General features: G+C 35.1%; 2 protein-coding genes across 2 annotated transcripts; one reads left to right on the forward strand and one right to left on the reverse strand.

The window, feature by feature from the left end:
- The first annotated feature begins 8,046 nt into the window (after window positions 1–8,046).
- On the forward strand, window positions 8,047–11,273 carry LOC126718059 (uncharacterized). Its single transcript, XM_050420100.1, has 6 exons — window positions 8,047–8,485; window positions 9,193–9,445; window positions 9,589–9,625; window positions 10,068–10,173; window positions 10,407–10,517; window positions 10,858–11,273. Exons 1-6 carry the CDS (start codon window positions 8,339–8,341, stop codon window positions 10,972–10,974), a joined length of 771 nt encoding a protein of 256 aa, XP_050276057.1. The 5' UTR covers window positions 8,047–8,338; the 3' UTR covers window positions 10,975–11,273.
- A 1,521-nt stretch (window positions 11,274–12,794) lies between these two features.
- Window positions 12,795–15,361, reverse strand: LOC126718058 (cytochrome b-c1 complex subunit Rieske-4, mitochondrial-like). The gene is made up of 2 exons (XM_050420098.1): window positions 15,048–15,361; window positions 12,795–13,693 (listed from the first exon to the last, which is right to left on the reverse strand). The coding sequence occupies exons 1-2, from the start codon at window positions 15,220–15,222 to the stop codon at window positions 13,050–13,052; spliced, it is 819 nt and encodes a 272-aa protein (XP_050276055.1). The 5' UTR covers window positions 15,223–15,361; the 3' UTR covers window positions 12,795–13,049.
- Between the last annotated feature and the right edge of the window lie 8,429 nt (window positions 15,362–23,790).

Here is a 23,790-nt window from a genome sequence, read left to right on the forward strand (position 1 = left end):
TAAAGCAGGCTGATATCGTGGACTAGTCAATGGTCACACATATATTGGTAAAGGATATGGATTTTGGATTTTCTCGAAATAGGTTGGAACTTTCAATGACAATGTACGCCATTCTTCCTCCGTCTCTTTTCCTATTTGGATGAGCAAAGTAAAATTCGTTTGTCAGATCCCATAAAAAAAAAATATAAATAAATAAATCGTTAGTTAGAGGAGACTTCTCTAATTTTCCTTTTATTTTTTATTTTAATGTTTCCCAATATCTTGCTCTGGATTGCCACTCATCCCTAATATCTTGCTATTTTGCCCTGTCAATGGAAATCAACCTAAAGCAATATCCCATATTGTCCTAGTGGAGAGGCAACTAAGATCACTCCTACGGTTAAGTCACAATGTGAAATCTATATTTAATGTGGTTTTTCCTTTTTTTTTTTTTTTTTTGGCGAAGAGGGACTTTTATTTGCTCATCTCTATCAACACTCTCCTCATGTCTTAGGTAGAGTTCCTTAGATGCTCTATATTAGATTCCCAATTAAACATCATGTAATTGCATTGATCAATTAACTACAATTGAATTTATTATCCTTAAAAATAAACATTGTTCGTGTTGCATTAATCAATAAGATTGTATTGGTTAAGTATAGTAGAAATGAATTGAATTATTACGAGAGGATATTTAGTCTTATTTCATTCTATTGTCTTTTAAGCATTCCTCCCAAAAGTGTGAGGAACACTCATTCCTTTATTGAAATGGATGTGAAATATTAATCTTATCTCTATTTTGAAGGAAAAAAAAATAACAAATAAAAGGTAAATGGTATAATAGTAAAATATATATATATATATATATATATATATCTTTCCTTTCAATTTCCCCTTTTATAAACTCCCAAATGTAACAGGGAAAATACACCATGTTCTAATTTATTCCATTTCATTCTTTTAAATTTCCCAAACATAATGTTAAGCAAAAAAGAGAATAAGATTGGAGAACGAGAAAGAGAACGAGGATTTTTGCTTTACTATAAATACAGTCAATAAATAGGCAAAAAAAAAATTGCAAAATACGTTCTCATGTGTAGACAATTGTAAAATGCATTCCTAAGAGTAAGAGTGACAGAGAGCGGGATATAAACGTGTTTACTGCCATGCTACAATTATTAAAATCAAACAAATATTTTTTGGCGTGGCCTAAACAGGTTAGCAGGATAAAATTTGCAACAATAGGCAATAATTTAAGTAATATTTTTCCGATATTAAATTATTAAAGAATATATATATTTAAATACCTATGTTATAAATTTTTTTTCTTTAAAATCCATTTTATGCTTAATGAGATTCAAAATTAATAATAAGATTTTTTTTTTTTGGCAAATATCTTGTTTTCAATTGATAACATGACTAATCCACTTATTTATTTATTTTTTGACACAATAAATCTTAGGTATTATTTTTATTAATTAATTAATTATATATATATATATTTATATTTAGTTAGTCAATTGGAGCATTTTTCTTCTAATTGTAAAGCTTCTTAAATAAATAAATAAATAAAACTTTTAGTTCTAAACAAAATTACAAACCATCAATGTTTTCATCTAAATTTTTTATAATTTATTTATTACTTGTAATTAATTCATCAATAGATCCATCTTAAGAGTCAATTAATTTGATTTTTATTTTTTTTTAAACGATGTTCATATCTAAATTCATATTTTCCTAATAGACATTTATAATTAAACATATACACAGCTAATATTGACTCCCTTGCAATTAGTCATGGCCTTAGTCGTTAGTGTTTTAGGATAGGTTTTAAGTTCAAACATTAAGAGGTGACAATGTAATGTTGTTTTGACTCAAGAATAATACTTCTCATCACCTAAAATCATTTGATCCTTGTAAAGTGGTGGGCTGTGCTAGTAGTGTTGGGCTTCTTTCTGTTGCACTAGGCCCAAGTTTTCTAGATAAGGGAGTTGGGACCGGTCCAGCTGCAACTCAATTTGGTCCGACTTGTGCACAAACTATGCCTAGTTTGCCAGGAACGTGCTTGCGGTAGACAGAGCTGTTTCAGACAAGTTGTGACAAATTGACATAATAATAATAATAATAAAATATCTGGCTACTTAGTGGGAAATGACCAAATGATCCCCAAACACAATCACAGTAATAATAATCATTTTTACAGAAAGAAAAGAATAGAACAAAAGGGAGCAAATAGTAATATGTATGGGTTAATCAGAAGATGAAGAAATCAACTTAAATCTGGTCCACAGGAGCAAAACCAGAGAGGAAAGAACGTTCCTTCTCAACGCAATTAATCTCTCAGGAAAAATCCTATCGTGGAGATCAACTACCCTAAGAGAAACGGATCTGAATGGTTGAGGCACAGAGGTCCCTTTTGGTTTTAACAGAGAGCAGGATTTCGTGAGAGAGAGAGAGAATCAATCTACCGGTGCATGCCTACCGTTCTAATTCTCACTTTATTTTCTTTCTGGTTGTTTTCTTTCTTTCCCTCCCACTCGTTTCTTTTCTATTTTCTGGTCTCTCTTTTCGAATTCCTATTTCTTAGTTATGGGTCCCGTTGTTGCTCTGTTTTTTGTTCATAGCAAGGTTCTCTTTTTATAGTGTCTGCCGTGACCGGATTTTACTGTTTTAGCCCTTAACCTCCTTTGTCTGGTCTGGGTGTGCTGACCGACCACCACTGGTCCGTCTGTGTGCCACCCCCTCATCACCAAACAAAGAAGGATATTTTGTTTGTTTATCTGTCGTGGCACCCTTTCCTGCTACAGTCTGGGTTCTTTCTCTCTCCCTATCCCTCATGGCATGCATCTAGTGGTTCCAACTCAGCTTACTTCTTTTGGGTAGTAAGTCATCCCAACAGGACACTTCCCCTAAAGAACCTGAGCGGGAACCTCAAAAATATATTTTTCCCCTCTCCCCACCACCAAACCATGCCCTCTGAATCTCTGACCCACAACCTCACCATACCCTGTATTTGCTGGGTACAGGCTGGTGGTGTCTGGGCCTTGCGCGTGCCTACCTTCCATATGTGTCCAAAATCTGCCTGTTCCTCATTCGTCTGCCGTGGTTTGGAGGCTTGCCTGCATAGCCTGCCGTCCGTTTTCTTTGACCTTCTATGTGGGCTGCTTTTTGGTTTCCTGCTCCTCTTAGGAACTGGGCCTTATTTGATAATGGGCCTTATATTCTTTGGCCCACTTCTTGATTGCCCTCATTTCCTGCCATATTACTCTGTTATTCCTGCTATAATGACTCAATTCTGCTGAGCCTCTTTAGGCTAGCCGTTTACTCTTTCCCACAGTGGCTTACCTTTATATATATATATATATATATATATAAAATAGAAAATTACAATTTAAAAAATATATTTTAAGGGGTTGTAACAAATTAAAACCACATGAATGGCTCAACCAACATCCTCACCCTCCATCTTTGCCAACATGTGCGAACTAGCGTATGAATAGAGATTGTGAGAAAGAGTTTGGATAGAAAGGAAATAAAATACTTCCTCCATTCCAATTTTTTTTTTTTCTTTTGTTTAAAAAATTCAACTTTTCAAGGAAATATCATTTATTATTTTGTCTGCTTATAAAAAGGTAATCCCTCTATCTCACTTTTTTTGTCCTCTATTCTATTTTGAGATGTCCCAAAATATTGTCCTGTTTCTAAAAATAAAAATCATTAATTTACTAATATTCCTATTATACCCCAATTAGTTTACTAATTCAATTTTTTGATAATTTTTTTTTTTTTTTTGGTAAAAGGGAATATATTACTGAAAACTAACCAGCCAAAATAGGCTCAGTACAAAATCTGTTAATGTATAGACCGTTGGCATCAACCTTGAGCAACTCCCAAACATCCACAGGTGGACTTCTAAATACAAGGAAATCATTTTCTTGCTTTGAACCCAGCCTTGCCAATTCATCTGCACACCTATTGGCCTCTCTAACACAGTGCTTAACACGAACTCGCGGGAGTTGGGAAATAAGGTACCTGCAATCCTCCACTAAGGTAGAAACAACCCTTTCAGCAGCTCTTGGATTATTTAGCAGCTCCACTATAGATTTAGCATCAATTTCAATCTCCACAGCAGGTAATTGGAGGTTTAAACATTGAAGAATTCCATCTCTAAGACCCCATAGTTCTGCAGCAAAGCTCGTTGTGGTGCCAATCTTTCTAGCATAACCACAAACCCATTCACCCTCCCCATTTCGAATAAGACCTCCACTTCCTGCTGGGCTCGGATTGCCCAAAGCTGAACCGTCTGAATTAAGCTTGAACCAGCCCACCTCTGGCTTTTCCCACCTAATCCTCTTTATCACTTGAACCGAAGCCAATTTAGGAAGCTTCACACAGTGCTCATACTCCATAGCTTCACGGAAAATTTCATGACCCAAGTTTTGCTGGAATGTTTTATTATTGAAAACAATGTTGTTCCTATGCTTCCAGATGCACCAAATAGCGAATAGGAAGGAGGTTTTCCAAGGGGGATGGTCTCTGAATTTTTTTGTATTAAGCTTTCCATTAGTGGTGATCCATTGGTGCAGATTGCCACTGAAAAAAGATGAATTTACCTCCTCAACACCCAGCTGAGTCCAAAACTCCCTAACCTTGCTGCAGTCCCTAAGAGCATGAATTATAGACTCCGAATCAGCAAGACAAAGCGGGCAAGCGGGATCCACCAGCACCCCCCTTTTAGCTAGGCATTCCTTCACACCAATGCTACTATGCAGACACATCCAAACAAAAGTTTGAATCCGAGGAAGAATGTTAACTTTCCACACCCATTGGCCTGAAAAAGGAGTAACTTCATTACCAGTAGCAATTTGATAAGCACTTTTGAGTTCAAATCCGCCATGAGTGGACTTACCCCAGGCCAGTCTATCTTGTCCTCTTGCAGCAAGAGAAACAGGAGTGGCTATTAAAATGTTGCTGATACTTTCTGGAATAGGGATGGATATTCTTGACCAATTCCATCCATCAGCTGACACTACATCCTTAACTCTGAGCTTCTCCTCTTCTATAGACAATGGACCTTGCACCAAGCTCCTGATAGGCCCAATACTACACCACTTATCATACTAGAAACTCAACTCACTGTCTCTACCCGCAACCCAACTAACTCCTTTCCGGAAGATATCTTCACCTTTTCTCATGGCAGACCACACTCTGGAACAAGGCAACTTAGTGGGATTTATGGCATTCAATCTTTGTCTAATGCAATGCTTACTTTTTAAAACCTTACTCCATAACGCATCCTTCTCAGTTTTGAAGCGCCAATTAAGCTTGGCAAGAAGGGAAAGGTTTCTGCCCTTGGCTGTGTGAAGGCCGAGACCCCCTTCACTTTTAGGCCGAGTAATTTTCTGCCAGCCCACCCAATGCATCTTTTTGCCCGTCTCCGAAGAACCCCACAAGAAATCCCTGTTAACTTTATCAATGTTGTCCGGGAGCTTACTTGGGAGAGCATTGCATTGCATGACATAGGATGGAATGGTAGAAGAAGAAGCTTGGATAAGAACCGCTCTGCCGGCAAAGGAGAGAAGATTGGCCTTCCAACCAGAAAGTTTTTGCTTAACTCTCTCTAGGACAAAATTGAAGTCCTGTCTATTAGACCCTCGATGCTGAATAGGAAACCCCAGATATTTGCCGAGATTAGGAGTTGATGAAAACCCCAAAATGTCGCACAAGGATTCCCTTGTATCTCTATCCACGTTAGGGGAGAAAAATACGCTAGATTTAGCTTCACTAATTGACTAACCGGATCTATTGCAAAATTCATCCAAGGCGTCTCTTATTGCAGAATAGTTTCTACCATCTGCCTTAGCAAATAACACAAGGTCATTCGCAAAGAAGAGGTGGGAAAAAGCGATACCGCTCCTAGAAGCTTTAACAGGATTCCAACTTTTCTCCCTACATTTTTCTTCAATCAAATGCCCCAAAACTTCCATGCAAAGAATAAAAAGATAGGGAGATAATGGATCCCCTTGCCGAATGCCTCGCGAAGGCCTAAAAGGTTCAAGCAAACCCCCATTGAAAAGCACAGAGGTGGTGGTGGAAGACACGCAATTCATGATAAGATCTATCAACTCCCTGGGTAAGTTAGATTTCATGAGAGTTTCCCTAATAAAACTCCACTCCAGCTTGTCATAAGCCTTTTCAAGATCCACTTTAATTGGCAAATACCCCACTCCTCCTCTCTTTCTTGGGAACTTATATATTTTTAAAAGGTAGACAAGACAATAAATGATGTTCCCTTAAAAAGTTTGATTTTTCAAATAGGACAAAAAAAGGAGTCCAATTTTTCTGTTCCACTTTTCCTGATCCATTCTATACTTCACCAATAAAAACATGTCACGTGTTCACCTAATTAATTAAATACTACTATTAATTAATAACGGTAGTATTAATAAGTCAATAATAATAGTATTTAATTAATTAGGTGAACACGCAGCATATTTTTATTAGTGGACTATAGAATGGAGTAGGAAAAGTGGGACAGAAAATTTGAACTCCAAAAAAAGTGGAACAGAGGGAGTATAAGTTTCAAGAACTATCCTCATTAATTTAAATTATAGAAAAATAATGGCATTGACTTTTTAAATAAAGTAAGGATAAAGTTTAACTACAAAATTAGTTGTAATATAAAACTATAACCTTACTTAATATTTTTTACTGGAAGTGAATTTTGACAAATCCACCATTGGATTATATCTTCTCCTTATATTTTTCATGCTTACAAAATTTCTAGAAATTTAAATATCAATAACTATGTCATCGATAAATTATTTAAATTTTAAGTTTTTGTAGTTTAAAATTATGCATAAAATATAAACTTATAAATCATGTAGTAAATAATATCCTATTGACATAAAATTTGACGTGTATTAAGAGCATAAAAAACTTGCAATTTAATGATTAGATTTTCAAAATATATAGTAATGTTTATTTTATTAAGAAATGTTATAACCTAAGGTTACAACAAATTTTGTAACTAAATTTTATCCATAAAGTAAAAGATAAGATATAAATTTTATTTATTAATTTTAGAAAGATGACTTTATTTTGAGACATTTCGAAATGAAATAGATGACTAACAAATTAAGATGGAGAGAATATACTTTTTGGTGCTCTAATGATGAACACTATCTTAATACTTGTATTGAGATATTATTGACAAATTAATTTGATTTATAAGTTGTTGGGCCTTTTGTCTGATAGCTCAAGTGATACTTTATCTGTGGATCAAATAATCTTATATCTGGTTTCGAAAAAAATATCTTTATCTCTAAATATCAAGTCAAAGGAAAAAAAGAAAAAAAAAAGAAAAGAAGAAGGTTGTTGAGCTTGGTGCAAACTGGATTCAGGTAAGTATAGTTATTAGGGGCGGTTTGGTAGGGTATTTTGAGCAACAATTTTCAGTATTTAAACAATATTATATATATTTTTACACATTTTTTCACTTATTTGTATTTCCAAAAAATATAAACAACATTATTAGAATAATATTACCAAACGACCACCGCACACATTTGATGTGATGGGGGGCAAAAGTCGGAGTTCAAGTCTCCAGGAGAAGACTTCACATACATATACACTTAGATTATACTATAGTAAAATTCTATAATGTATAATAAATAAATAAATGCACATTACCAAACAGGCCTTTTTGGTTGGTAAGTTGTAACGCTCTAGAGGCTACACGTTAGCAAAATAAATAAACTGCTACAGGCTGTTTGTCCTGACGTGACGCAATCATATAGGCTAGTAGAGGGTACTGGAATGGGATTGGACGTAGAGGAACAGGACCCCAAAAGAAAGGCTTTTTCCAAGTTCCAACAACCACAGAAAATTAGGAATGGAATGCCAAAAAATGCCTACGTCAATTCAATATAATCAAAAATCAAATCAAATCGTTTACTTTTCATCAAAAAATTAAAAAAAAATCAAATCGTTTCTGCTCAAATAATAATAAAACAATAGTAGTAGCATGAAATGTTGAAATTTCTTTTTTTTTTGGGTGAAAGAAATGTTGAAATTTCAAACTTCACCAGAAATGTCTAAACATTTTTTTTACATCTTTACTTAAAAAGGAAGCTCTTCTCTGTTCTCACTTCTCATGATTTAAATTCCGTTAGATCTCACGACTCAGAAGTCAGCGCCACATCTACATCAGCTTAACTCTATGGCCTATGCATTCATTTCCTCCTCATTATTTTTCTCTCTCTCTTAAATTAATATTTTAAGAGAGAGAGAGACTCTTACATTTAATTTGTGGAGTTGAGTTTTGATTGAAAGGAAAGAAGGAGAAAAGTGGTTGATAATGGAGAAGGAGTTGAGAGCAAAACAAGAAGAGGAAGAAGAAGAGGAAAGATTGGGAAATAATAATGCAATGGAAATGAATGAAATAGAGCAAAGCAAAGTGGGTATCATGAGAGCCCTTGTTGAAAGAGAAGATCCCTCTGCCAAGGTACTTTCTCTTTCTTTTCTTTTCTTTTTGTCCTGTTTTCAATTATGATCAATTTTTTAATCTTTGTTCTCGTTTTCTTCCCCATCGGCTTCTTTTTTTTTTTTTTTTTTTTTTGTTTTGTCTCTCCAATGGGGTTTTGTGCTTGTGCCAATTATAATGATAGATAAACAAATTTGAGAGTAAAGAAGGCCGCGGGTCAAATCAATTTAATTGGTGATATGCTAAATATAGCATTAAATTTGTTTCAACAATCTATTCAACAACCCAAAAAAATTTGCAAAATTTGTACCGCATTTACTGCAAAAAAAAAAAAAAAAAAAAAATGCAATATAAAAAGCTTTCAATTTGCATGTCTAGGACATCGAACTTCCATATTGGAAAAATGTCAGAACAGGATCCTTTCCATTTCGATTTTATTTTTCTGGATCTAAGAGCGTAAAAAGTTCAAATTTTTAAATACATGTGATTGTATATAGTATGTATACTTTTAGATTTGTAACATATAATTTGAACGGTGAAATGGATCCGTCTCAAATGGAGAGAATCCTTCCCCGAAAAGGTGATGGAAAATTTAATCACGATTTCTGCATTTATGAATCTCAGCTCAATGAACCAGTTTGTATCTTAATTAAAGCTCCTCTCATGTGTAGACTCAAGTTACAATGTGTTTGATATGTATTTGAATATACTTTGTTATGGTTATGCAGGATGTGGATGATTTGATGATTCGGAGATTTCTGCGGGCTCGTGATCTAGATATCGAGAAGGCTTCTAACCTATTCCTGAAGTACCTAAGCTGGAGGCGTACATTTGTCCCTAATGGCTCCGTAGCTGCATCCGAGATCCCAAATGAACTAGCCCATAACAAGCTCTTTATGCAAGGCCTGGATAAGAAGGGACGCCCCATCGTGGTTTGCTTTGGTGGCAGGCATAAGCAGAACAATCTAGAGGAGTTCAAGCGTATGTTATTATGACTTCAATAACTATTATTATATATTTCTTGAGTTTCCTTCCTATTCTCTAGCAAATTGAATTTGTGCAATCTCCCTGCCGCAAATAGGAGCTGGTGATTAGATAAATGGAGATGTCTTTACTTTTTGCAGGTTTTGTGGTCTACAGCTTAGACAAAATATGTTCTAGGTAACTTGCTCTCCCCATCTCTATTATTTTATCAATGGAGAGGGAATACCATTGTCTTTGAAGAATCATTATATTTTTTAATTTGATATGCTGTGTTAATTTGAGGTGTTATATCATCACATGATAAAGATATAAATTGCCAACCCATCTATCTCCTAGAAAGCAGCCTCCCCAAATTTAATTTTCAAAAAAATAAATAAATCTGCTTTCTCCATACATGATAATTTAGAGCAATAGTAGTTGCGGGGTTGAGCAAAAAGTTTTTTTGGGAATTTATATAACATTTCACATGCCTTTTGTTTTCTAAGCCAAGCAGACCCTAGAGTTATCTCTTATGTGTCCTACATTTGATGAATAAAGATTCAATTTTATTTTGTAGACATCGGTCTTTAATTTTAATAGGCTGTAGCTTATGCATGCGTATGCTGTCTTGGTCTTTCAGAATGCCAAGAGGGGAGGAAAAGTTTGTGTGCATTGGAGATCTTGTAGGATGGGGATACTCGAACAGTGACATTCGAGGATACCTAGCAGCTCTCTCTATCTTGCAGGTTTGATCTATTCCTATCTTTAAAATGCCATATTGACTGGTATAACTCAACTAAATGAACCAATGCAATTGAAGTCCACATATTCACCAATCCATTTGTGGGACTTGCTTTTCCAGTTGTGCATGATAAACCAAATTTAGGCAATGATAAAATTTTACTTTCATAGGCTAATTGTACAAAACAGGGTTGCACCAGAAAAGCTTATTATCATTAATTTGATTTTTTAATGACAGGATTGCTTCCCAGAGAGGCTAGGCAAGTTAATTATAGTCCATGTGCCTTACATTTTCATGACCGCATGGAAGATGGTTTACCCATTCATTGACAGCAAAACCAAAAAGAAGGTAAAGTATGAGATGTCTTTGATTGCAAGAAATACACATTCAAGCATGTAAATCAACCCTAAGACAAAGAAACAATTATATATTACAATTATGTTTTGAAACAAAAACAAAAACAACAATATATATATATATATATATATATATAAGTATTAAACATCTCATCATTGCTCCTTATTTTCAAAATGTCAAAGTTCTACAAGTGGGCTTTTAAATGTTTAAGAGCACATGTTATCCAAAATGCACTGTGCATGCATACTAGAATGGTACATGTCAGGAAAAAGCTTTGGTATGTATTCGATCAACTAATTAAATTGTATACACGTCTACAATGCTTCTGCAGATAATTTTTGTTGAGAACAAAAAGTTGAAATCCACATTGCTGAGTGACATTGATGAGAGCCAGCTGCCGGATACATATGGAGGCCAACTGCCATTGGTCCCTATCCAGGACACCTAATTTGTTTGGGTCAATGGTAAATGGGGTTTCTGTTTCTTCTCTAAGTCCCTACTGCTCATAGGCTTAGTAGAAGATTATACACAACAAATAGTTGCTGCAAATCTGCATTTTTTGTGACGTTGCTACTCTAGAAGGCATGCGGTTATCACGCTATTATATGAGATTATACATATACTCTTTTGCTTGTTTGCTGCAACTATATTAGACCTAGGTCGCAATAACATGTGAAATGTGATTGCTACTCTATTGAACTCATTCTTGAAATAACAAGCTGTCAGCCGATTTAGAATTATATCAAATATGGATCATGACAAATTCATTTTAATGAATTACATCAAGGTAGTTGAGAAGCATGCTCTTTACTCCAAAACGGAATGTTGCAGCAAGCATGACTACAATATGCTTGAAACGCCTCCCATGCTAATCAAGAGCCACCATGGGCTTGTACTGGTGGCAATGGGTATTCAAGAATGCATGTATATAATACTTAGCACTCTGTTCCCTAAAAGACATCGGCCCAAAATATTTCAAGCACGTACGGATGGAGTAGCAATTCGGCTTGTGGCATAACAACCAGTCCAAAAAGGACGTGTCTTTTTATTTGTTATTGCATAAATTAGAGCAAATTACACATCACACTGAACTTTCCTCCCCCGCTCTTCCCCAAACTATCATTTCATTCAATTGACACCCTAATTTGAGAGAGTTACATAAAAAATAAAAAATAAATCCCCTTCGTTGGAATTGAGAGTTTAATTAGATAGATATTGTAATGTTTTTAGAAACCAATAAGGGTATTTTAGTAATTACATCCAATTTTTTGGTCTCAGCTAATGCCTAATTTAAATGACGATGGACTCGTTGATACAATTCTTTCAAATTGGAGTGTCAATTGTGCAAAGTGATAGTTTGAAAGACATTATAAACGATGTGAATTTAGGGTGCAAAAGTGTAATTTTCTCTATTGCTAAAAAAAAAGTATAATTTTCCCTAAAATAATGGTGCAAATCTTTAATTATAAGATGGTGCACCAACAATGTGCACAATTTACTTTCTTCAATGGCTCTGTTTGTTTTCCTGTAAAATTTTTTCCAAAAATCATTTTTAGTATTTTCAAGTGATTGTTTCATTGTAAAACCTTTATCAAACCTTAAAATATATCCTGTTGACCAAAAATACAACGATAAAACTTATTATATATTTAACATTTCTAAATCCAAGCATGACAAGTGGACAACACCCCCGGCCCAACTCCTCTCTTTCCCGCACAACCCCCCTCCCCTTCTCTTGTAATGAGTATTGGTCTTTTTAGGTGTTTTCTAGTTTTGAAATGGAATTTGGCTGTATAATCCTTCTCTCTTGTAATGAGTATTGGTCTCTTTGGGTGTTTTCAAGTTTCGAAATGGAATTTGGTTGTGGATATACAGGCATACACGTGCTGTAATGAAGGAAAATTTTCATATTTTATGTCATACCAAATAAATGATTTCCACAGCATTTTTAGGAATACAACTAAACACCAAAAAATATGTTTTCAGCCGAGAACATTTTATGTCGGAAAACATTTTAGAATGAAACAAACTGAGCCAGAATGAAATTGGAAATACCATTAAAACAAAAATTTTCAACAAGAATCCATCTGTATTATTTAGGACATTGGCACCTTCTCTGTAACTGGCAGCAGATACAAGGTTTAAAGTATACAAGGGATATGTTAACAGACAAAAAGAAAAAAAGAAAAATAATACCTAACCAACAGCACGCACAATTTATTTTCTTCAAAGAATGAAATTGGAAATGCCACTAAAACTAAAAAAAAATTAACAAAAATCCAGCTGTATTATTCAGAACACTGGGACCTTGTCCAAAACTGGCAGCAGATACAACGTTAAAAGTATATAAAAACATAACTGAACAGACGAAAAGGAAAACAAATTCCGTTTCCAATTGATTCTCAAAAAAAAAAAATTCCGTTTCCAATTAAGTCATCAGACTTCCCCAGAGAAGAGGAAACTATCTTTATGAAATATTGCAGTAAAAATTCAATTCCAAAAACGCAACTCCCTCACCAATTCTCAACCAATGAGTAACTTGTTTTCAGGCAAGAAGCTATAAGTGGGTACCTCCAAATTGTATGGTGCTGGCCCCTTGCGAATCCGTCCAGAAATATCATAGTGTGAACCATGGCATGGGCAAAACCAACCACCAAAGTCACCAGCATTTGGCAGGGGAATGCAACCTAAATGAGTACAAACCCCAACAACAATAAGCCACTCTGGATCCTTAACCCTCACTGCGTCCTCTTGTGGGTCTCGAAGAGAACCAATATCTACACTATTAGCCAACTTGATGTCATCTTCAGTTCGACGCCTAATGAAAACTGGCTTCCCTCGCCACTTCACCGTAACGGTGCTTCCAGGCTCAATGCTAGATAGGTCAACCTCGAGGGAAGCAAGGGCAAGGACATCTTTGCTGGCAGACATGCTCAAAACAAACTTAAGGACAAGTAAACGGATCAAAGAGGCATACACAAACCTGCCACCTGTCAGTACGAAATAGGCAAATGCACGCTTGCTGGGGTCACCAGGTGGATAGCGTTCATGGTTGAACTCATCATATACAATTTTTGAAGTAGGATTCTTCACAGCTGCCACTGTGGCTGGGATATCAGAGATCATGCCCACATCATGCCCTGGGGCGAGGGCTTCAGTAGAAAATCCTGGAACAATAAACCAAGCATTTAAGGAACAAGCATAAAAAATTATTGAATCCCATTGAAACATTTTTGAATGCCAACTTGGTAATAGAGCATCATGTCAATCTCAATCCTTTTAAGAGTTCACATCAAAATTGAGCATATGATTTAATTAGCATAAGAAAATGGACCTTGCTTTGTGGAGTCTTCCTGATTTTGTCAATTAGGGAATTATTAGTTAGCCACTAATGTTGCTTTGTTTTGTTGGATCTGTTTGCTCTGAGGTATTAGTGATTTTTGTTTGAAGTTTGTGGAGCTGTGCAATTGTTTGTTAAGTGTCACAGCTTGCCGTATGCTCCTGTAACCTACTCACAGGTCTCTTCTGGTTTGAATAAATTACTTATTTATCCAAGAAAAGAAGATGGTCCTTGCCAAAATGTTATTGTAAGAAATGTAAATGGTCTCTAGGATAATCACAAAAGACCATATTTAAGTAACCCCCTTAAGACCTATATAGATCTCCCTAGGCTTCAACCATTAAACATATAGCATATTCGTGCGGTGCACAGAAAAAAGGTTGTACCCAATCACAAAGGTCCCACTAGGATGGTAGTTGATAGGCTTCCTTAACCTCGTTCTTTTATTTAAAAAGGTTAATTGCCATACTCAAACACAGAACCTATTGCTTTTGGTAGAAGGCACTTGCCATTGCACCAAGGCCCGATATTCGTGCAGTGCACATATGCAATCTTAATCAAATGAACACCTGTCGTAAAGCTAGTTCAAAAATCACCCAAGGGCTCCAATAAATAAACAAAAGCTAATCTCAATCTAGAACAGTGTTTATTTTAGCCACAGAAACATACAATACAATCAATAAGTCCCCCCCCACCCCACCCCCCCCCCCCCCCCAAATTTTTTTAAACAAAAAGAAGCATTTCAGGCATTTTTATTATCTAAAAGTCTCAATTCTTAATAAAACTCTCACATATTCAAAGAGATTCATACAATAAAATCCCAAATCCCAAATTCCAAACACGGTTGCCAGAAAAGTAATTATAAACTGATATTCTACAGAATCTTAATCTGATTTCAACTTGTGCACCTCTACCCAATAAGAAAAAAAAAGGCAAACACATAATTTTCCCACATTTCTGGTTCCAAAACGAATCTCTGAGCTGAACTAAGCCACAATAAAAATAAAAAATAAAAATCTTACCTTAAAGTGCAACAACCAAATTAAAATTTAAAATTGCAAAACATCGTCGTTCGTATAATATTCTACGCTAAAACAAAATAACGGTCAAAGGAAAAGGAACGATAATCAGATGTGAGTGATGGAAAAAAAAAAAAAAAAAAGGAGAAGCGTAAATCTTACCTCTGATGAGATCTGTAAAACGATGGGAAGATATGATGGATCTGGAAGATTGATCGGAGGATTCGTCGGTGTCATTTAAGAAGAAGGGATTATGGGAGCGAGAGAAGAAAGCTGGGGTTGTCTGCGACGGCCTCCATGATAGAGATGAGAGCCTCCTCCCTGCAACTCTTAGCATCTCTTCTTCTTCTTCTTCTGTTGTTTAGGTTTCAGTTTGAGCAGCGAGAGAGAGAGAGCTGAGGGGGTTAAAGATGGTTTCTCGGTAACTATTATTTGATCTGGGAAACCTATAGCCAGAATAGAATAGAATACTGCTGTGGATTAACACGATGTCGTTTTGTACTAATATTTATATTGTTGTTCTACTTTCTTTTTTTAACAGTGATACGACGTCGTCTCTCATTTTGTAATGCAAGGGAGCAAAATATTTTTAGTCAGTTCTGGTTTCAATTCTTTGTTTCTCATATTATTGTTTTAATTGCGTCGTAGAAATTGTTTCAAAAAAAAAAAAATTTGGGTTTAGAAATCATTAGGTTAGTTTCCTGCTCGTTCGGCTAGAGAAAAAAAAAGGAAAAAAAAGATTTATTTATCATCGTTTTTTTAGTAAATTAATTGTTAACTTGTGTAATGAAAGAAAAAGATATTGAGAACGAGATTTTAAAGAACATTATATTAATTTTTAAGATTTTTTTGGTAGTTCCACGTCATCATTATTTAAAAACAAAAAACAAAAATTCTGATTTTATATGATAGATATTAAAAGATCATATATAAATACATATAGTAAGATTAATGTCACTTAGCCGGTTGCCATGAATTAAGAGTCCCATTAGGAATTTGATTTTATTAGAGTGGCGTGGAAGTCTCTAAATCATGTTTGTATGTAATGCAAACTCCTTCACAGTAAAGGAGGTGCCGACTTACTCTCCTATATATGTATAAACCTACGTGCGTTGCCGCAAACTATTCTTTTGTTACAAACACTTCTTTCTCAAGGTACGAAAATTTCTCTTCATAGCTTTCTCTCTTTAGTTTTTGTATTCTTTCTTTAATAGTAGTTTGTGTATAGTCTGTGTTTGTGTTTGTTTTTCCTTTAATAGTCTGTGTGAATATATTTCTTGGTACTTATGCAAAAATTTTAAAGATGCCTTCATATTCTATGTTTCCTTCTTGTTTGCTATTTCTTGGCTTATATTATAGATTGCAATGTATATATTCATCAAACAATTTAGTTAATTGGTTTTTACATCTTTAAACATCACCCGTTCATGAATGGAGATTCTGTGCAATATACCACTAGGTTATTGTAGGGTGAAATTCTCTCACAACAATTTTGACATTTTGACTTTTTTTTTTCCAATTTTTTTTATTCAAGTGTTTAGATTCAAAGTTACAGAAGCAACTTTCAATCTAAACCTTTCAAAAAATTTTCTATTAATCAATTAAAAAGCTGGTGACTTTATTTCATAAAGTCATTTTTTTTATTCTTAAGTAGAAAGGATAAGATTAAAAAAAAAAATGCAAAACTATTTTATAAGCATGCTAATTACATGGAAACCTGATTCAATTAGGAGAGAAGTTCAATTAAAAGTAGGAGAAGAAGCTACAGGTCAAATGGAAACCTAATTTAATTAGAATTAGGAGACATAAGTTACCACATAGAATAGAAACCTAAATTCAATTAAAATTAGTAGAGATAGAAGTTACCAAATAGAATAGAAATCTAATTCAATTGGAATTAGCAGTGATAGCTAAGAACCTTGTATAATATAAAATCTATAATAGTGTTCCGTATTATATGTTAATATATTTATATTTGGTTTTGAAATTTGCTATTATTGTTTTAAAGTGTTCCAAATTCAAAAGATACGTTTTAACCCTCTATTCCAAATGTTAGTTTTATTACTTTTATAGTTTTACTTAAACTAAGTGATATTTGAACATCGGTGGAATTTTCATAGTGAGGTTGTGTTTGAAATTGTAACTTTTAAACCAGTATGCTAGATTATGATACTTTTTCGATTACTAATATTATATGGTTACTTAGCATAATAGTTAGAACTTAATAGCTATATGGGCGTGGTCATAAGAATATGTTTTTTCTACTCTCTGCCCTGTACAACACTTCAATATATAACATTGGTTACACATTTTTGGATTGAATATTCACTTTAGGATTTTGATTATAATGAGAAGAATTTTGTGTAACAAGTTGCTTTCTTTGAACTCTATCATCGGGCCCAAATATTGGAAAAAATATTTCTTATAGGACCTTTAATCCTTCCTTAACAATTGTAGTTGCTCTTGCTTGTGCTAAATTTCCGACTTTTTATATCAAATTATTTTCTTCTGAAAGCCTGTGTTATTACCCTATCCATCAAATATCATTATCTTTGTTTTCATACTAAAAGTTTGTGTTCCAGTAAATTTATATCTTTGTGGTGTGAAGTTTAATGAAAAGTTTTTAAAATCTCATATTCAATAGCTTTCCCGTGCATCGCACGGGTTAGCGACTAGTTATTATTATTATTATTATTATTTATCCTTGGAGAGTATATTAAGAAAATTTAGAATATAATTATGTTCGTCCAGAACTTGGAGAACATATTAAACTATGTACATGCAAATTCTTTCCAATTTCCACACATTAAATTCCTTTAAAACAAATATATCGTTAGTGTATTTTTATTTTTATTTTTATTTTGAGCGAAAAGATAGGTCTGCATATATTAAGAAAAATCAGCTAAATCGGCTTGAAGTACAAAAATAAACTGTAGAGGAACATCCTTCTTTCACACAAGAAAGTCTGGAACATTAACAATAAATCTAGCCAGACTGTGAGCAACTTTATTACCTTCTCTCTTAACATGAAAGTAACATAATTAAGTAAATGAATTAGAACATACTTGTACATCTTCAAGTAGTAAGCCATAAGGGATTAAGCTTTCATTACCGCTTCTTTAAGCTAGAATCAACACCAGAGAATCTCCTTCTAGGACAACATTGGTAATAGATATCTCGGATGCAAATTGGAGAACTTTTGCAGCGGCCAAAGCTTCAACTTCCAAAGGGCAGTAGGCTTGTGGGAGTTTCTGCGAAAGGGAGGCCATCACCAAATGTTTACTCTTGATGATTACTCTTTATTATCAGACCCAAACACCAAAAAGTGATTGATATCTTAGTTTGATGATAAAAAGCACAATCATTAGAAATAGACATCATAGATTGAAACTCTATATAATAAAAAAAGACCAAATATTTTTTGGCGTATTAATCCATTTGTTTTAACTTCATCGCTTTAAATGAATTGTGTGAACCTTTGTTTTGAACAAAATTACTTAATTTCGTACGTTTTCAAGTCATAGTTAGGGATGTTCACCAAACCACTCAAACAACATGATCGCATCCAAACCGACCAAAATCACTCACAAAATGAAGTAGCCGCACTGCACCGCAAGTGATAATGAACCACACTGCATTGTGGTATGAAGTGTGGTTTTATAATAAGAAAACCATAAAAATCACATTGATATATTTATTTATTTTATATTAAATATATGTTAATAATTTAATATTATATAAAGTAAGTGACTGTTGATGCCTCGAGGCGGTTCGACCACCCATCGCAGTGACGCTTGCGTGCGCCAGAAAAATGTGTGTCGATCAAGCTCGAGAGCTTGAAGGGTGCTGTGGAGAAGGGTCGTACCTCTGGTGTGTGACTGGAGAATGAGTCAATTTTAATTGAGTTACCAAAGGTAAGTGAAGTCACCACTAATCATTGGGTTTTTCTAAGGTATGATTGGTCACTTGACTCTATTTGATTTAATTACCAATCTTAAGCTAAGAAAAATGTCGGTTTTCCTAATCTAATATGGATGGATAAAAAATCTTGATTTTTGAGTTCGGAAGTCTAGTTACGTGAGGGAAAGGTGTTAGGCACCCAAAATCGCATGTCCATAGACAGTCCTTTGTTTTAGTAAAATCTTACTTCAAAGATGTTGGCAATTAAAAATCAAGCTATTGGCATTAGCTTTCGGGGCTTTAATCAAATTGGGCTCTGAGGTTTGGTTTCAGAAAGGGTATGATCTTGATCGATGCTTCCCTAATGTACTTGGAATCGGTGCCAAATTTCCATGACGAAAATTTGCTAGCATTTTGCCTTATTTTCATGATGGAAATCTGGCAATGCTTCGCCTCAAATGCGTCATAGCACACAAAACACTATTCTCACTAAACTTTCACCGTGAGAATACGGTAACAAGGATGCCCCATTTTCACAATGAAAATGCGGTAGAGTTTCGTGTTTGGTGCACTATGGCGCACTGGTAGGGTTTCATGCTTGTGTATATAGTGCGTACCAACATGCTCATGTTAGGAAGAGCCAGAGCCCCTCAAAGTATCAAACATATTGATGCGCATTGCATACACGGGGAAACCAATGTCACTTGGTGACATGGATTAGGACGGTCACACCGCAATGATTGTGCACACAATATTGCATGAATATGCATCTACAACAATTGTCTTGGGCACATACCCACACTACAAGGTCAAGAGCACTCATAGCTAGAGAGGGTCGCTCACATAGCCATGAGGGTCCATCATACAAAGTGCAAAATCACCCATATACAAGCATATATAGGTATATATACATCATGCACAATGCTCTTAGACATTATTGACATCCCAAGGATGATGGAGATCAAGGCACCGTTTCGAAGGATCTCGTTCAAGTACCAATTGGGCCGGTTACAAGAGCACGAGCAAAGAAGTTCAAGGATGTACTCAACGGACTCATCCAAGAGTTATGGGCTCAAGTAAATTCGTGGAGGCCTATTGAGCATGATCCACGTGGGCAACAAAAAAATCATCAACTTGATTCAAGTTCTAGAAGGATCTGGTCAAGGCTAAGAATTGGCATGAAATATTTTGGGTCTATGTAAAAAACGTTATTCTAGGTTTAGGTGATTTATTTCCTTGTTTTTAGGTGCATTTAATGCTTTTTAGGTCAAACTTTATTCCTAAAATGGTTAGGTATCAATTAGGAGTTATTTTAGAATATATTTTCTTGTCTGTCAAGTTTTAAGGAGCCCTTAAATAGTCATCTAAGTCTATAAACGTTTTTCAGATATTATTGATAAAACTTGTGAGGTTTATTCTCTTTGGTTCTTTGAAGAACTACTCGAACTTATCGGGAATTCCCGTGGTGTTCATCTCGACTTATCAAACGGAGTGTCCACCACCGTTTGTGGTGTCTTTCTTATACCGGGGTTCTTGTTTGTCATAAACAACGGGTCGAGGTCTCCCATTTGAATATGTCCATAGAACGATCTTAGGTTCCCTTTCGTTGTTGGGTCTCGTTATTCTTGACGGGGTTCACATCAAACGATATGCCCTAGCAAGGTATGGGAAATGTAAAACAGACATTGTCATACCCAAAGAACGCTGCCCAAGCAAGGTGCAAGAAAAGATAAAAGGTACATGGAAAGGGAGAACCCTAATATAGTGCTCTAAAGAAGAGGCTAAGAGAGAGAGAGAGAGAGAGAGAGAGATGTAACCACTTGGGGAGGCTAGGCCTTCTAATCTACTAAACATTGCCCTTTTTGGGCTTGCATATGTTATCAAAGAGAGCCAAATGGGGGGCAAACAAATATGTTATCAAACAAAAGAAGGTGTCCTAAGAGGACATATGTAAGTTTGGATCAGGTGTCTATAGTTCCATAAGATTGGAGTATGGACAACACATAGACTCATGCATGAACATGTAGGAAAGTGTGCGAAAATGCAAAGAAGCAAAGAAAGCCAAATGGGTTGCTCAAAGCAAGCAAGGCAAGAATAACATCATCGCACGACGCAGGTGTGATCAAGTACACCAACATCAAGGAGATGTGTCTCACAAGTTGTCACATCCAACAAGCCACAAAAGGGGCAAATGCAACCACACAAGCAAGTGGCCCCAAAGACCAATAAGCACAAGCCCATGAAGGGCACAAAGCATGGAAAAACCTAGATCTAGACAGGCAAACATGGATATAAAGTGTAGAAGCAAGCAAGCATACACATGCATAAAGGAAATGATCCAAACCCTTTGATATAGGCCTAGGCGTATGTATGAAGACATAGATCACAAGATCTAGATCTACACTCTACCCAAAGGGGCCAAAATGCAAGAAAGAGACATAACAAAAGATAAAAAGGCTTTAGAAGCACATGGCATTGCAACCAACATGTAGATATAGACACATGAACATGGCACGGAGCACATGTAGATATAGATCTAAGCATAAGCATGGCAAAAGGCACCTAGGCACATGGATCTAAGCATGAAAACAATATTTAGGCATATCCTAGCCCACGTCATCAAAGCGGTAAAACATGATAATAAACAACGAGACATGCTAGAAAAGATATAAAACATGCTAGGAAGCAAGATAAAGCAAAGATATACTATGGAAAGCAATAAAACATGTTATGAAGCAAGATAAAGCAAATGGTGTAGATAGTAGCTAAAAAGCTACATTTATACCCTTAAAACCTCAAATCCAAGTCCTAAGATCAAGGAGAGGAAAAAGAGTACAAGAACACTACCTTTAGATTGTTGAGAAGAGAGAGGAATTAAAGGTTTTTTTAATGTGTTTGGGAGAGACTTTAGAGAGGAAAAGAGAGAGAATTTGCCTAGAAAAATACTCCAAATGCCCAAAATCGGTTTTTTATTTTTATTATTTATTATCTGAGGGAGATTTGGGGGTCTTTATAGCAAAAACGTGACCTTTCGGCTACTAGTGGCCACTTAGTGGCCGCTGACTTGGGAGGCCATTTTTAAGGTCTTCCCAGGCTTGGATTGAGTTGATCTTAGTGTCTCTGGGAAGGTCTGGGTGTTTAGTTTCTAGAACACTAAAGAAATTGAAATTTCGATGGTCGGATCAAAAGTTATGGCCTTGAGAAGCGAGTTGATGCACTTTGCACAGTTTTCAGGATATCTCAACCTTTTTAGCTCCGATTTCAACCCATGAATAGTTGTTGGAAAATGAATTCAATAATCTTCGCAATAACGCTAATCCTAACCTATTCTAATAGTCAGATCAAAATTAGGGTTTTTAGAGCCCCTAGAGTCAACCTCAGTTCAAATTTGGTCAAAGTTGATGAAAATCATTGAGTAGCTCAGGTTTGTTGTAGAAACATGAAAAATGTTGTTTTGGAATGATTTTGACCAACTTTGACTTTCAGTCAACCGAGGGTTGACCAAGGGCATTTTGGCCAATTTGACTTGAAATGGCACTTTGAGTGCTCCAATGCCCAAACGGGTTGCGCCACATCAATCTAGATGCTTCTACGGCCCCAAGGAAGAAAGTTAATATTTTTGGAATTTTCGAGGTCCAGCACGCAAATTGAGGATGGACAAAATACGATATCTACAATGACCAACCTAGTGCTAGTGAATTCTAGTTTCACGTTAAAACGACTTCGTTTGAGTTAAATACAAAATCAAAAGTTCAAAACATCATTCACTTTTCCATTTCACACTCTCACTCTCACAAAATCAAATGTTCAAAAGTTTAATATTATTCTTTTATTTTGTATATACTATATATTTTTGTGGTACTTTTAGTTTACTATCAATCTATCATGGAGGGTTTTTTTTTTTTTTTTTTTTTTTTTTTTTTTTTTTTTTTGTCTCGTATATATTTGGTAAGTCATTGAATAATTGATAGGTGAGTGAAGCTGCCAAAAAGAAAAAAAGCCTACCATCAAGTCAATGTCAATAGAGTGAGTCGTTTTGAATGTTAGCTGTGAAGTATGGTGGTATGTTACGTTCCAAGTGTCCCATATTGCTTAATTGCAAGTTTAAACATGTGTATATATAAGCTCCTACCCCCCCCCCCCTTCCTTGCAAGCCAATTTTCAATGGCTCGATTTGTAACTCTTATTTGGATCTTTGTGCTTGGTTGTACCTCTGCGAGAGACCACACCCCCTACCTAACACTTTCAAATGGTTTGGCATTAACCTATGTTAATACGTGGAGTCATGTTAGTGCCTCTTAAGAGTGGAGGTTGTATTGATTTTATCATCCCCCTAAATTAAGGGTTTTACATGGAGCCACCACTTATTTAATTGAAAAAAATAAGAAAACCAAATTGAAAGGTAAATATCTTTATTGATAAATTGAATTGAAACTATACATCTCTTGAAAATAACTAGAAAATTACATGGTTTTGGTCCTAGATACAATCTAAGAAAAGTACAAAATTTTAATTCTTACTTACAATTTAGAAGTTAAAAAAAGTATAAGGAAAAACTTAATCTATCATATCACATAATTCAAATAATTTATATCATCCAATAGCATTTTATTGAAAGATTGAAACGAGCATTTAAAAGCATCGTGAAAACCTTAATCTAGGCATGCAAAACAAAGAGAAAAGACTAAAATTGGAAACATGGCGAATATGTGTGTGTTATGTGATAAACCCTAATGCAAAGCTAAGAACAACCTAGATCTAACGTAGATCTAACATGCTAATCAATCAAGAACATGTGAAGAACATGCTTAAAAAAAATAAAAAAATAGGGTATAGTTAAAAGAAATGTTTAGAAACATTATATGCACATAGCACTCCCAAGCACTCCAAGCAAGAAAACTTCTCTAGAGGAGGTTTGTTAATAGGAAGTTGATAGCTTGAAACTAACAGGACCAAGGAATCTTTCTAATGCTAACACCAAGAAAACAACAATGCAATCCTTAAC

Source organism: Quercus robur, chromosome 3 (genome assembly GCF_932294415.1).
Source record: "Quercus robur chromosome 3, dhQueRobu3.1, whole genome shotgun sequence".
NCBI classification, from domain to species: Eukaryota; Viridiplantae; Streptophyta; class Magnoliopsida; order Fagales; family Fagaceae; genus Quercus; species Quercus robur.

What these genes read in the sequence shown, in the direction of transcription:
- LOC126718058 (XM_050420098.1), bottom strand. Translation starts at nt 15,222, where the DNA reads ATGCTAAGAGTTGCAGGGAGGAGGCTCTCATCTCTATCATGGAGGCCG. An exon ending in TTTTACAGATCTCATCAGAG is followed by an intron (nt 13,694 to 15,047) that starts GTAAGATTTACG and finishes TTATTGTTCCAG; the next exon opens with GATTTTCTACTGAAGCCCTC.
- LOC126718059 (XM_050420100.1), top strand. Translation starts at nt 8,339, where the DNA reads ATGGAGAAGGAGTTGAGAGCAAAACAAGAAGAGGAAGAAGAAGAGGAA. An exon ending in GAGAAGATCCCTCTGCCAAG is followed by an intron (nt 8,486 to 9,192) that starts GTACTTTCTCTT and finishes ATGGTTATGCAG; the next exon opens with GATGTGGATGATTTGATGAT. An exon ending in CAGCTCTCTCTATCTTGCAG is followed by an intron (nt 10,174 to 10,406) that starts GTTTGATCTATT and finishes TTTTAATGACAG; the next exon opens with GATTGCTTCCCAGAGAGGCT.